The sequence below is a fragment of the Agelaius phoeniceus genome, chromosome 28, assembly GCF_051311805.1.
Source record: "Agelaius phoeniceus isolate bAgePho1 chromosome 28, bAgePho1.hap1, whole genome shotgun sequence".
NCBI classification, from domain to species: domain Eukaryota; kingdom Metazoa; phylum Chordata; class Aves; order Passeriformes; family Icteridae; genus Agelaius; species Agelaius phoeniceus.
The window spans coordinates 6501336-6515293 of record NC_135292.1 but is presented as its reverse complement, the minus strand read 5'-3'; the positions used below and the strand labels follow the sequence as shown (position 1 = coordinate 6515293).

General features: G+C 59.1%; 1 protein-coding gene across 1 annotated transcript in view; it reads right to left on the bottom strand.

Moving 5' to 3' along the window:
* LOC143696088 (uncharacterized) overlaps nt 1–13958 on the bottom strand; it is a 392325-nt gene that overhangs the window by 191782 nt on the left and 186585 nt on the right. Inside the window, exon 6 of the mRNA XM_077191296.1 lies at nt 10266–10925. Coding sequence (XP_077047411.1) covers nt 10266–10925 — 660 coding nt within the window. The remainder of the gene's footprint in view (nt 1–10265; nt 10926–13958) is intronic.

Genomic DNA, 13958 nt, shown 5'->3' with positions numbered 1-13958 from the left:
GGATGTCAAGGCCAACCCAAATGACCAGATGAGAGTAGGAACTGCTGAGGCAGCCCCTGGCTCCCCCTTAAGCAGCACAACCCCCTACACTGTGTCATGGTTTGACACTGGCACAATGCCAGTGCCCCCATGAGAATACCCTCTCCCTGGTTTCTGCTGTGAGATGGGACCAGGAATAAGCACAGCAGGCTCCCACTTAGGAAAAAAAATTATTAACCAAACTACAAGGGAAAGGAAAAAAAGAAAAAAAAAAAAAAGAAACACACAAGGAAAATGAAAACTTCACAAATACATCTCCTCCTCCTCCCCACCAAATTCCTAACACAATACATCCCCCAAATCATCGACTCTCAGTCTGGCACCACCCTTCAGAATACTCCATCCTCAGTTCATCAAGAGGAGAAGGAGTCCTTCTTGTGCCAATGGGGACCTCTTCCTTTCATGTCCAGCGCTCTCACCACTGAACATGGACCAGAGCTGCTCCTAGGGTTGTCTTTTTAAGGATGCTTTGTCCCGATCCAAAAAGGGCACGGTCTCTCCTTTGGGACACCTGTCCCCCCCATATTTCACCCCCTGGGGCCGAGGGGCACCAACACTGAACCCTCTTGGTCCTGAGGCATTGCCTCCCCCTGGATGCAGTCTCTGTGTCACAAGGAACATGGTTCTGTCCATGGCTGTACAAAAAGAGTCCAGCAAAAGCCACTCCATCATCTCTTCCCACTAAGATTCTTCTCTATTCTTCCAACATCTCTCACTTGCCCAGACCTTTCTCACACTTGCCCATTTCTTCTTCATCTTCCACTCTATCTCTCTTCTAGGAGAGGTCAATGTTCTGTAAAGTTCTCATTCTCCAAAAAGGGGTTAAAAGCTCCTACAAGCGGCCGGCTGCACCCCCCCTTCTTCTCCGTCCCAGCCGTGCTGCCGGCACAGGCCCATGTTTATCAAGGTTCAAGGTCACAGTCCCAGGCACCGGCTCTCTCTCTCTCTCTCTCTCTCTGTCTCCCGGGGGGCTGCCCGATGGCTGCCGGTGTCTCTCTCTCTCTCTTCCACCCTTCCAGCCCCGGGGTCAGGCCTACCTCTCCCGGCCACATGGCTTTTCCCCTCCGCCCGCCCAGCCAGCAGCTGGGCCGGGGCAGAGACCCGAACTCTTTCCCGCCGGAAACCCAAGAGAACTTCCCCCGCGAGTGCTCTGCTTTTAACCCCTGTGTTCTCAGAGGCGCATCCAATGCCCCAGGGGCCACATTAGGTGCCAATATTAAAATCTGAGCACCCATTGGCCTAACCACAGCATCCCAGAAAACATGTTTCCTGTCAAACCACCACACATGGGGAGGAAAGTTGAAGTGGAGGAAAGTTTAGTGGTTTAGAGTTCAAGATCTAGAAAAAATCAAAGTAGTTATAATGGTAAACAAGAAGTTTAGGATGCAGTGCTGGAGGTTTGTGTGTCATAACACGATTGGCTAAGGAAGCTTACAGCTTACACTGTAGCATGATGTGGGAACACAGGAAATTCCTCTGGCTGCCCTGGAGGACTCGAGCCCCTGCCCAGGGCATTCAGAGACCCTGGCACAGAGCCCAAGACCCCTGTGCCTTCGATTTAGCCCTTGGAAAAATCAATTACCAACCTTGTAGGAAGAATGACAAGCTGCCAAAGTTTCAGTAGAATGATAGTGAATTTATCCCAGGGTGAAAAATAGATTGTTGGGGTTTTTAGAATGGGGCTTCAGGGGGCGAGAGTGAGGAATCTGGGCTTGTCCAGCCTTTCTCCTTCTTTTTCTTCTTCTTCTTCTTCTTCTTCTTCTTCTTCTTCTTCTTCTTCTTCTTGGCCTCCATCTTCTGCTGTGAGGGTGGCACTTTTAGTTTGGTTTAGAGTAGAAGCTCACTGTCTAGGTGATAGGTATTGGAAAGTATTTGTAAATATTGTACAGGTAGTTTTTAGGATTAAAAGATAACACTGGCCTGGGGCAGGAGAAAGAATTTTATAGATAAGATACAAGAAACAACCTTGAGAGCCAGAAATGAAGAGCTCTGACTCCTTCTTTGAGCGCCGGGCTGGGAAAAGAGACTTTGGAACTTATCTCGGGCTCACTCTGACCAGCGAGAGACCCCGAGAGCATGAGTCCGTAAGACGAAATACTGAAGGATTGGCTCCAAAACATAAATATCCTTGTTGGTCGTGTCTTCTTGACCAAGAAATCCTTCAAAGCTCTTGTAACTACAAGTCTTGCGGCCCTGTGAGCCATGCGGTGCAGATGGGAGCCAAACTCACCCTTCCTGTCTATGTAGAAGAGAAGAAAAAGCAATGGCATCATCTGAAAAACTCAGAGGTCCGCTCTCTAGCTCCTTCCAAACTCCTTCAAATCACCCAAAGTGGGATTTAGCTACAAATAGATGACAAGGACTCTTAGTGCTGGCTCTTGGACTCCAGAGCAGCTGCTTTAGAATCTTTCACAGAACCCTGTGTAGTTCTGTAGTGCCAGAAATGGATCATTTGAAGAAACTTTCCCAACTGACTTGCATGGAGGTTTGTTTGAAGGGTATTTGAGGAGAAAGGCTCCCGGCAGAGCTCTGGGCTTTGGCCTAGCTGTGTCCCCTGCTGATTGTCAAGTGTGCCATCAGCTGCAGGGCTTTCTGGGCTAAAACTGTCATCAAGTCACTGGGACTTGCTCTTTTTGGCCTCTAAAAGCTGGACCCACTTTCGGGGCAAATTTGGAGACCTCATCTCTGGGTGGATGGAGCAGCTAGGATTTTCCCAGTTGCTGGGAATGGTTCTCCAGGCCCTGGGTGTAAAACGGGGCTGCCCAGCAAGTGTGGATCTGCAAGATGAGAAACAATTGTCTTGGTTTGAAAAGAGAGGTGTCTGCTAAGGAAGGCAGAAGCCTTCTGTGAAATGGAAAATGTCAATCCCCTCCCTTCAAATGATTCTCATTTAGAAATTCAAATGCTCTCAGGAAAAGATATGGGGATAGGAACTGAGCCCGCAGAGGCGGGCAGCGTTTGCTGATGCTCTGAGCCCTTGCTAAAGATCCTGTGCGGGCTGTCTCAGACACCTGGGGCCAGGGATTCCTTCCAAGCTGGGCCACTTGGGCTGGGCCGGGGGCGGCCCTGGGGCAGAAGGCAGTGTGTGCAAGGGCCCTGGGTGGCACGCTGCAGCACGGGCACCGTGCCATGGAACGGAAGCCGGTGTCCAAGGCCCCTTTGTGACACGTGGGAAATAGAAGCTTGCCCAGCTGCTGGCAACATGCAACGGGGCACAACGGGACAGAGCAGTGCCGTGAGGAGCCCCCGCACAGCGCACTCGCTCCCGTCTGACCCAGAGCTTCTCCGCGGCGCTGTTCCTGCAGCTGAGCTCGAGGCCAGAGCACAGGACTCGCTGACCCGTGGCCTTCCTGAGGCTTCTATTCTGCAGCTGCCCTCAAGGGCAGAGCATGGGACTTGGTGCCCCAGAGCTTTCCCAAGGCATCTCTCCTGCAAGTAGCTCCAGGCACAGCCATGGAGCAGAGACCCCTGAGAGTGCCCAAGCTGGCCCGGGTGGAGGAGGAGGAGGAGGAAGAAGGCCCCGGAGCTGCCCTGGCACAGGAGACAGAAGAGGTGGTGCCGTTCCATCCAGCACAGGAGGGTGAGTGGCAGAGCTGGGCTGCAGGGCTGGAGCATGTGCCAATTGGCACCATGCCATGCCATGCCATGCCATGCCATGCCATACCATACCATGCCATGCCATCCCCTGGGGAAATGCCCACAGACAGGATGGAAGAGGGGCCGCGCAGACACCCCGCAGTGGCCGTGCTCCATCCCCTGGGGCATGCCGGGGCTCTCCCTGCCTGGGCAGTGCAGGGCTGGGCTCTGTTCTCCGGCCTCTCCCGCAGCCCCTCAGCTCTGGCTGCGCTCGCTCTTTGCCAGATGCAGCCTTGGACCGGACTCAAGAGCCAGAGCCCACCCCTGGCCTGTTCCGCAGAGCAGCGCAGGTACCTGCGGCCATCCCCACCTGGACCGGGCCTGCTGGCACTGCCCGGCTGAGCCCCGCGCTTGGAGCAGGCCATGGAATGTCCCTCTCTTCCCGCCCTTCCTTCTGCTGCAGGCTCTGCAGAGGCTCCTGCGCCTTGGCCGCACAAAGACCGGCGGCACCGGCACCGAGGGCACGGCCCAGCCCGACCCCAGGCCCGGCGAGCTGCGGGCAGAGGCTGCTGCCAGCTCAGCGTCCTCGGAGCTTGCAGCAGCCTCTGAGCAGGACATGGCCCAGGGCAGGGCGGAGGCTGATATGGCCCTGACTGAGGGCACGGCCAGCACCCACACCCAAGCTCAGGGCGTGCCACAGACTCAGGCCATGCCCACACTGACCGGGACTCCTGCAGGCACTCTGGAGCTTTTCCAGAAGGGAGCTGCTTCTCCACAGCAGGTGAGCAGCCTGGGGCCAGGGCTGAAGGCCTCCCCGGATCACGTGGCCTCTCAAGCCATGTCCCCTGGACCCCCTCTGCCTTTGAGGCCATCACAGTGGGCTGGGAAGGGAAGCACTTCTTGGGGGAAGCTGGGCAATTGCTCCCTTGGACAGCACTCCAAGTCTTCCCCATGCCGCCTCCTCCAGGTGTTAGCCAGGGTCAGGGACATTCTCCAGAGACTGGCGTCCTGTGTCACCGTGGACGCCAGGCTGCAAATGGAGATTCTGAGCCTGACGGAGGAACACCCTGCTCAAGTGGTGATGAGCCTCCTGTGCTGTGCCCCGACGTGTGACAGGTACAGGGCACAACTGCCTCAAGAGCTCGGTGCTCCCTGGCCCGTAGGGCCCCTGGCCCTGTCCAGCCTGTCCAGCGGGCTCTGCCAGACAGGTGGAGAGCTGCGGGAGCCTAGGGCCCCTCTGTTTCCTGAGCCTCTGCCACGCTCCCTCCCTGCCCCTCAGGGCACCGGGGCTCTGTCCCCCGGCCCCACGCAGCCGCACGGGGCACGGTGCTGACGCACAGCTCTGCTCCCACAGAGCCGCCGCGCTGATGTGGAGAGCCATGGGCACGTCGGGAGTGGCCGCCCAGGAGGTGCTTCCAGCGCTGCTCTCTGCCATGGAGGAGCAGCCGCCCTACGGCAGCTTCTCCTGCGGGGACAACAAGGCCGTCTTTGCCCTGGCTGTGAGTTTCTGGAGCTGGCCTTTGCGCGCCCTCCCGGTCGCCTCCCCAGCAGCTCTCCCTGCTCTCCCCAGCCTGCAGCTCCCTGCCTGGGCTCAAAGCCGGCCTAGGGGCTGCAAGCCGTGTGCTTCATGGACACCCTGGCACTGAGTGCTGCCTCGGGCTGCTTTGTCTCTTGCAGGCCACTCTGGTGCTGTGGAGGATTGCCCCCATGTCCGAGTGGCGCTATGCCATTCTGCTTCATTCTCCCCAACTGTTTGTGGCTCTGTTCTGGCAAATTGTCACCACCACAGGGCAGATGCCAGGGGACATTGAGACCTGGAGCTTCTGGAGGGTGTGCCGGGAGGAACACGGCCTTCCTTGCCACCCCAACAGGTGCCAGTCGCCCCGTCCTTCCCACGTCCTCGTGGCCAGGGCCAGCGCTCCCAGAGTGACCTGGCCTTTGCTCGGCACGCAGGTTTGCAGCGCAGACCATGAAGGCTCTGCTCTCCCGCCTGGGCTTTGGCAAGAATCTGCTGGCTTCGGAGCAAAAGCAGCTCTGGGACACCCTGCTCTGTGCCAACACCCAGCACTATGCAGCGGGTCTGCTGGCCAGGTGAGATCCCTTACTCCTGCCACCACTGCCAGCATTTGTGCCCCCTGCCCAGAGTGCCCCACACAGTCCCTGGGGTTGTCAGCGAGAGGGCCTTGTCAGCAAGGGAGGGCCGAGCAGACTGGAAAAGGCTGGGAGAGGAGGATGCCCAGGAGCAGCTGCCTCCCAAGGGGCCCATGTGCCTTTGCAGAGTGCTGGGGAAAGATCAGACCTCTGTGAGTCAGAGAGAGGTTTGCCCGCCCGGCTCAGGGCCTTGGTGCCTTTTTCCCCTGGCAGGGAGATGCGCTGTGGCTTGAGCCCCTTGTGTCCCTACATGGCCTCGCACCTGCTCAGCCTGCTGATGGGGAAGCAGCGCCGCTGGCATCTGCCCGCCCTGGCGTTCTTTGTGGAGGTGAGCCGGGTGTGCAGCGCTGCCTGGCTGAGCTGCCTCCCAGCTCTCTGCCCTCTGGGAGCCGCAGCCGCCTGGGACGCTGCCCGTGCCCTGTGCTGCTGCCTGGGCCCAGCCCTGTGCGGCTCCGGGCTCCTGCCGGCCGGCTCCCCCGTCACTGGCCTGTGCCTTTCAGCTCCTCGAGTGCCTGGACTTGAGCAAACACGGTCCCAGTGCCCTGCTGCTGGTATCCAGGCACCTGCCCAGCCAGTGCAGGGACAGGCTGCGCCTGGTGCTCAGAGGCCTCGTGGTGCTCAGCAAGGAGCCCTCGCTGGTGAGAAGGGGGCAGTGGCTGAAGCCCCGCTGGCAGCATGGGACTGGGCAATGCAGACCTCTGGGCTTGGCTGGCCTTTGGCAGCAGAGGCAGCTGCTCCCAGCTCTCCTGCCTCCTGCCTCAGCTGCCCCAGTGCCCCAAGCAGCTGTTGGTGCTGCGGCCGTTCACTGCTTCACAGCACAGCCTGGTCTTGCGCACAGGGAGAAGGAATACGCGGCCTCTATCAACACCTGGTGCAGCAGCTGGATGATCCAGATGCAGAGGTGGTCTGGATGAGCCTCTGTGTGCTCACACATATACTCCAGGACAAAGACCTCCTGCTACCCTTCACCGCCCTGAAGCTGGCTGAGCCCCTCCTGCCACACTTTGAGAACGTAAGGCTCTGTGCCCCAGCCAAGGGCACTGGATGCTACCTGGAAACTTTGTGCCATGTGCAGTTCTGGGCCTTTGCCCCAACGGGCCTGGAGTAGTTGGTGCTTAGGACTTTTCCTTTCCTTCCAGGACAACAGCCACGTGCAGCTGCTCTCCATTCAGCTCTTCTGCAAGGTGATGGAGCTGGTAGTGGAAGAGGGGGAAGAGCTTCTCACAACAGTCGTGAACCAGAGCCTGCTCCCTCTATTCTTGCGCTGGCACGATGAGAACCTGCAGGTGGCCAAGGTGAGGTTTTCTGTGACGCTGCCACATCCCTGGCAGGGGGCTCGGCCGCCTCCTGCCCCGGCGCCTGGCGGGCTCCAGCCTCCCCTGGCTGTGGCACAGGGACCCGGGTCCCGCGCCCTGGGCTCTGGTGCCACCTGCGGCTCTCTGCCACTCTCCAGGCCTCCGGCCAAGCCCTGCTTTGTGCGGCACGCTTCCTGAGGAGGACGGACCTGGAGGAGCTGCTGACGAAGGAGCGGCGGACGAAGTTCGCCGAGAGCCTGGTAAGGCCAGCCCGGGAGCCCGAGCCCTGCCCCCGGTGCTCGGTGCGGGGCGCTGGCAGCTGTGGCCCTGCCCGGCGCCGCAGCCGGGCCCGCCAGCCTGCGCCGCCCCCGCTGCTCCCTGCCCCGGGCCGTGCGGGCCGGCTCGGCCGCTGCTGGGCGCGGAGAACGCCCGGCCGAGGGGCAGAGCCCGTGCCGAGCCTTCCCTGCCGGCGCTCCCCGCAGCTGCTGCAGGACGAGAGCCGAGCGGCCGAGCAGCTGCGCTGGGCCCTGCCGCGCCTGCGGAGCCCACAGAGGCCCCTGCGAGAGGCGGCCGTCAGGTTCATCGGTGAGCCCCGGGCCCGGCGCCCCTCCCTGCCCCCGGCCCGGCTGCTGCCCCGGCTACAGCGGGAGCCGCGCCCGGGCCGCCGCAGCCCCGGCCGCCCTCGGCGCTGCCGCCGCCCTCCCGCAGCCGAGCCCTCGGGCGGCAGCGTGCGGCAGGGGCCGGCAGGAGCCCTGCCCGGGCCGGAGGGCGTGCGGCCGCAGGGCTGGCAGCGCCCGTGCCGGGCAGCTGTGCCGCCTGGCGTCCCCACGGGCTCTGTCTTGCCAGGGCTCGCCGGAGTGCTCATGATGGGGCAGAAGGAGGAGCTCCAGGTCCTCACTGAGGGTGAGTCAGGGCAGCCGCGTGGCAGCGAGCACCGCCGGGGGCAGCTGCACATCCCGGCCCCGGAGCTACAATCCGTGCCCGGGCTGCGGAGGGCTCTGGGGCGGCGGGGGCAGAGCCCAGAGAGCTGTCAGGGAAACGTGGGCGATCCGTGGCCAGCACCTTCCGGCCCAAGCCCTTGTCTGCCGCTCCCTCCTGGCCATGGCAAGAGCCGGCTGGGATGGCCCTGGCAGGAGGCTTTCCTTGGATTCCCTCAATCTGGCCTCTGACCGTGCCTCTGTTCCTCTCTTTTCCAGCTCTTCAAGCCCTGAAGGAAGATGAGAGCCCATCGTGCATGAGCAAATTGCTTCAGATGACCTTTGAAAGAAGATCTGCAGGACTTTGTTGGTCTGCTGGATCAGATGTACCGGCGTCCATCGGCGATTTCCAGTGCCCATTGAAGATGGGAGCACCTGCAGAGCAGGATGGACCAGCTGGAGCTCCAGGCACAGCTCTGGCTGCTCAGAGCTGAGCCCGTGGCAAGCTCCAGGAGCTCCTGCCATCTCTCTCCCTGTTGGCAGCTCCCTCCCTGCAGCCCTCAGGCCCTGCCCATCCCCTTTTCTGCCTCCCAGCTCAGCCCTCCCCTTCGCTTTGCCTTAATAAACTGTTTGGGTTTTTCACTTGAGCCGCGTCTCCGTGGAGCTGAAGCGACGCAAAACCAGAGCCCGGGGAGGCGCAGGGCCCTGCTGCCGTTCCCCTGCGCGCTGCGTTCTGGGCACGGACAGAGAGGAGCAAGGGCAGCTCAGGCTGCAGAGGTCCCTGTGCCGCTGCTCCAGGGGCCATTCCCAGGCAGTCAGAGCGTTTGTCGCTGATGGCTCTCAGTGCCCAGGAGCGGAATTTGGGGCGGGGGGCGGTGACCCCGGCGATGGGGATGGGGCGTGCGGGGGCAGCTGGGGCCGCACTGGGGGCGCTGGGAGCCCCCCCGGCCGCGGGGGGAGCGGGGGGCGCGGGGAGAAGGGGGGCGGGGGGGCCCCAAATTCAACCAAAGGGGGGTCGGGACCCCCAAAGGGAGCAGGAGGGGCCTGGAACCCCCAAAACCAAGCACGGGGGAGGGGATTGGGGACTGGGGGAACGATGGGGAAGGGGCGGGAGAGTGGAGAAAAGAGGGGAATATGGAATATAAAAATCTCAAGTCTTCTTTACAATACTCCAACAATGATTCAACCCAAACCAACAACTATTACTATAAAATTACCAATGTATATAAATAAACAAATTATATATCAAGAAATACCTTTTGAAAGTTTTAACTCAATAACTAATATACTTTAGATAAAAAATATCTAAAAAACTAACATGCAATCTAACACACCTTAGTTAAAAATTCATATTAAAAATATACTAAACACAAAACCAAACACCACTATAATTTCTCAAACATTTTAACCAAACAATTAAATTTTAATAATATTCTTTAGTACTCTTAAAATATTAACATTATTTTAAAAAATTTAATTGTGTGTGGGTGGTTTTATTTGGATATTGATTTTTGGATTGTTTGCGTTAGATGATTTTAAAAAGGAATTGAATCAGCTGAGAAGGTGGCACTCTGCAAACAGAACTGACTGAAAATGAACGGGACAGAAATCAGTAACTCTGAAAGTTTTATTTGCTATCAAATACATCCCACACACCCAGGCCCACACAATCCCCATCCCACCTCTCCAAAAAGGGATCACACTTCTGCCTGTCTCCTCCCAAACCCATCTAAGCCTGGTGGCTCTGGAATCGAGTGGGTTTGGCATGGAATTGAGGTTTTCTGAGGTGGGAATGAGCTCTTTTGGGGTAATATTGAGCTGTTTTCAGTGGGATTAGGGTTGTTTTGAGGTGACAGATCCATCCCTCTTGGCTTTTGGAGTGCAAAGAGATGGAGAAGAGAGAAACATTAAGGTGGAAAAAAAAGGAAAACAAGCCACGTGTGTTCCTAACATGGACCACGGGGACTGTGGCTCACCAGGGCTGTGCCCAAAGTGCCTCCTCCAGTGGGGGATGGAGCTGCAGCAGCGCACGAAGCTCTTCCCGCACTCGGGGCACTCGCAGGGCTTCCCTTACCGGTGCCTCCGTTGGTGTCGGGTCAAGTTAGAGCTGCAGGAGAAGCTCTTCCCACACTGGGGACACTCGTAGGGCCTCTCCCCGGTGTGGATGCGCTGGTGAATGATGAGGTGGGAGTTGTGCTTGAATCCCTTCCCACAGTCGGGGCAGCAGAAGGGCCTCTCCTCTGTGTGAATCCGATAGTGCTGGAGGAGATGGGAGCTGGTCTGAAACCTCTTCCTGCATTTATCACACTCGTAGGGCCTCTCCCCCGTGTGGATGCGCCGGTGCTTGACAAGGGTGGAGTTGTGCTTGAATCCCTTCCCACACTCGGGGCATTGGAAGGGCCTCTCCTCTGTGTGACTCGGAAAGTGCCGGAGGAGATGGAAGCTGGTCAGAAACCTCTTCCTGCATTTATCACACTCGTAGGGCCTCTCCCCTGTGTGGGTCATCTGGTGCCTGATTTGGTCAGATCTCTGGCTGAAGCGCATCCCACACTCCCCACACTCGTAGGGTCTCTCTCCAGTGTGGATCCTCTGGTGCTTTATAAGGTCAGAGCTCCTCCTGAAGGTCTTCCCACACTCCCCACACTTGTAGGGCCGTTCCCCAGTGTGGATCCTCTGGTGCCTGATCAGGTTGGAGCTCAGGCTGAAGCTCTTCCCACACTCCCCACATTCGTAGGGCCTCTCCCCAGTGTGGATCCTCTGATGCTGGAACAGGTTCCCTTTGTGTCCAAAGCTCTTCCCACATTCCACACATTGGTAGGGCCGTTCCCCAGTGTGGATGCGCCGGTGGGTGACGAGGGTGGAGTTGCGTTGGAATCCCATCCCACAGTCGGGGCAGTGGAAGGGCCTCTCCTCTGTGTGACTCTGATAGTGTCGGAGGAGATGGGAGCTGGTCTGAAACCTCTTCCTGCAGTGATCACACTCGTAGGGCCTCTCCCCTGTGTGGGTCCTCTGGTGCCTGATCAGCTCGGAGTTCCACCTGAAGCTCTTCCCACACTCCATGCATGTGTGGGGCTTCTCCCCATCATGGAGCTGCTCATGGAGCACCAGCTCCGAGCTCTGGCTCCATCTCCGGCCGCCTTCCCGGCCCAGGCTGCCTCTTTCCCCCTCACATCCCCGCCATCTGCGTTTGCAGCCCCTCCTCGTGCGGCATCTCCGGGCCTTTTCCTCCCCGTTGGCTTCCTGCGCCGTGGAGCCGCTCAAAACGGCCTCTGCCACCAGGTTCTGCCGCGGGCATTTGTCCTCCCTGCTCTCCATGCTCAGCTCCTGCTCTGGGCGAGGAAGGACAAGGACAGCATGGGATTTGCCTCCGTGCCACAGGCAAGGGCAACGAGATCCCCCCAGGGCATCCCCGGCAGGATGGCACTGCCACCCCCCGATGTCCCCCCGAAGGGCCTTTTCCCATCAGCCTTGGACTTCTTCATTCTCCAAACATCCCCCCAAAAACCCAACCCAGGGACCCCCCGGGATATCCGGGCCGGGCTCCCCCTCCCCGCTCACCGGAGCCATGGGGGGGCGATGATCCCACAGGTGGGGGCTGCGAATTCAGGCAGGGATCAAGACCGCGTGGTTCCCTCAGCTCAACCTCGATCCACCCTTGTCCCTCCTCTTCCATCCCCGCTCCTCCTCCTCCTCCTCGCTAACCCCACCTCCTTCTCCTTCTCCCCTCCTCCTCTTCCATAGCCCCATCTCCCCCTTCCCAACCCCACCTCCTCCTCCCCCTCCATCCCTGCCCTCCTCCTCAGCCTTGATCCGCCTTCGTCCCTCCTCTTCCTCTCGCTCCTCCTGTCTTATCTCCACCTCCTTCTTCTCCTCCATCCCCCCTCCCCCTCCTCTCTGTTATCTCCACCTCCTTCTCCTCTTCCATCCCGCCCCTTCCATCCCTCCTCCTCCTCCTCCTCCCTAACCCCTCCTCCTTCTCCTCCTTCCATCGCTGCTCTCTCTCCGCCTTCTTCCCTCCCCCTGCTCCTCCCCCCTTACCCGCCTCCTCCTCCCCCTCCATCCCTGCCCTTCCCTCCCTCCCTCCTCCTCCCCCAGCAGCAGCCACACCCTCGGTGCCCCGTTCCCGCAGCCCTCGCAGCCCGCGGCAGCAGCGGCCATGGAGCCGGGCCAGGTCGGCATGGGCAGCGCGGGGCTCTCGGCTGCTCCCAGCCGCTGCGGGCGGGGGGAACCCGGCCCGGGCCAAAGGAGAGGCAAACTGGGCAAACTGGGGGCTGCACATCCAAACTGGGCCTTGCTGGGGACCCTGCCTGGCCACTGCCAGCCCTTGGGGCTCCTCTCGGCACATCCGCCAGGGGGGAACGCACACAGGCCTGGGGGATCCCAGCAGTGGCAGCACTGCCAGGGACTGGGCTGCACTGGGATCGTACAGAGGGTGACTGGGACTGTACTGGCTTTGTACTGACATCATACTGGGATCGTACTGGGAGCGACTGGGGCTCTACTGGCTTTGTACTGACATCAGACTGGGATCATACTGGGATTATACTGGTAGTGAGTAGGAGCCTGCTGGGGGCAATTGACACCATGTTATGGGCAATTGGCATATACTGGGAGTGACTGGGATGGTACTGAGGATGACTGGGTGCAGCTGTGAGAAACTGGGATCATGCTAGGAGGAACTGGGAGTGACTGGAACAAAAGTGAGGGTGAAAGAGAGCAACTGGAACCATGTGGAGCACAACTGGTTCATACTGACAGGGACTGGGAGCACACTGGGGCCATATTTGGATCATACTGGGAGGGACTGGACTAATACTGGGAGGATCTGAGAGGGACTGGGAGCACACCCTGCACATCATCCCCCAGACTGGGCCTGACTGGGAGCAACTGGGAGCACGCTGGCAGCAAATGGCATCATACTGGGACTGACTGGGCTGATCTAGGGAGCAACTGGAACCACGCTGGAGGCAGCTGGGACCATACTGGGAGAGATTGGAAGCAACTGGGATTATACTGGGACCCCACTGGGAGGGCTGGCATGTGACTGGGATCAAACTGGAGCTTACTGGGATCATATTGGGGTTGAAAGGGAGCGACTGGGATCACACTTTGGGCTACTGGGAGCAGCTGAGGGAAACTGGGATGATGCTGCAAGCAAACTGGAGGAACTGGGAAGGACGGGATGCATGCTGGGGGCAACTGGGATATACTGGGCATGACTGGGGGATCATACTGGGATAACTGACACCTTACTGGGGCCACGGGCAGTGCCTGGAAATGACTGCAGACATGCTGGGGGCAACTGGGATATACTGGGAGTGTCTGGAACCATACTGGGGGGACTGGAACCACACTGGGAACAACTGGGACCATGCTGGGGAGAACTGGGACCACACTGGGGGCAACTGGGAGTGAGTGGGACCATGCTGGGAGGGACTGGGATCATATGGGGAGTGACTGGGACTAGAGCAGGGGCAACTGGGTTCAACTGGGACCATCCTGGGAGTGTCTGTAACCATAGGGGAGTGATGGAAGCACACTGGGAACAGCTGGGCCCATGCTGGGAGCAACTGGGATCCCACTGGGGGCACTGGCATCAGACTGGGAGTGACTGGGAGCAACTGGGATTAGACTGCAAGGGACTGGGATCATACTGGGAGTGGCTACACTCATACTGGGATTATACTGGGTGTGAATGGAACCTGACTGGGGCTTACTGGGAGCTACTGGGCCCATGTTGGGAGGAAAATGTGACCCACTGGGAGCAACTGGGATCGGCTGGAAGGTTCTGGAACCATGCTGAGAGGACTGAGACTACAACTGGGGCAACTGGGATCATCCTGGGATCAACTGGGGCCACCCTTTGAGCAACAGATAGAAACTGGGATGATGCCAGAGGAAACTGGAAGGAACTGGGCAAGACTGGGATCATTCTGAGGTAACTGAAACATACTGGGAGTGTCTGTAACCATACTGGGGG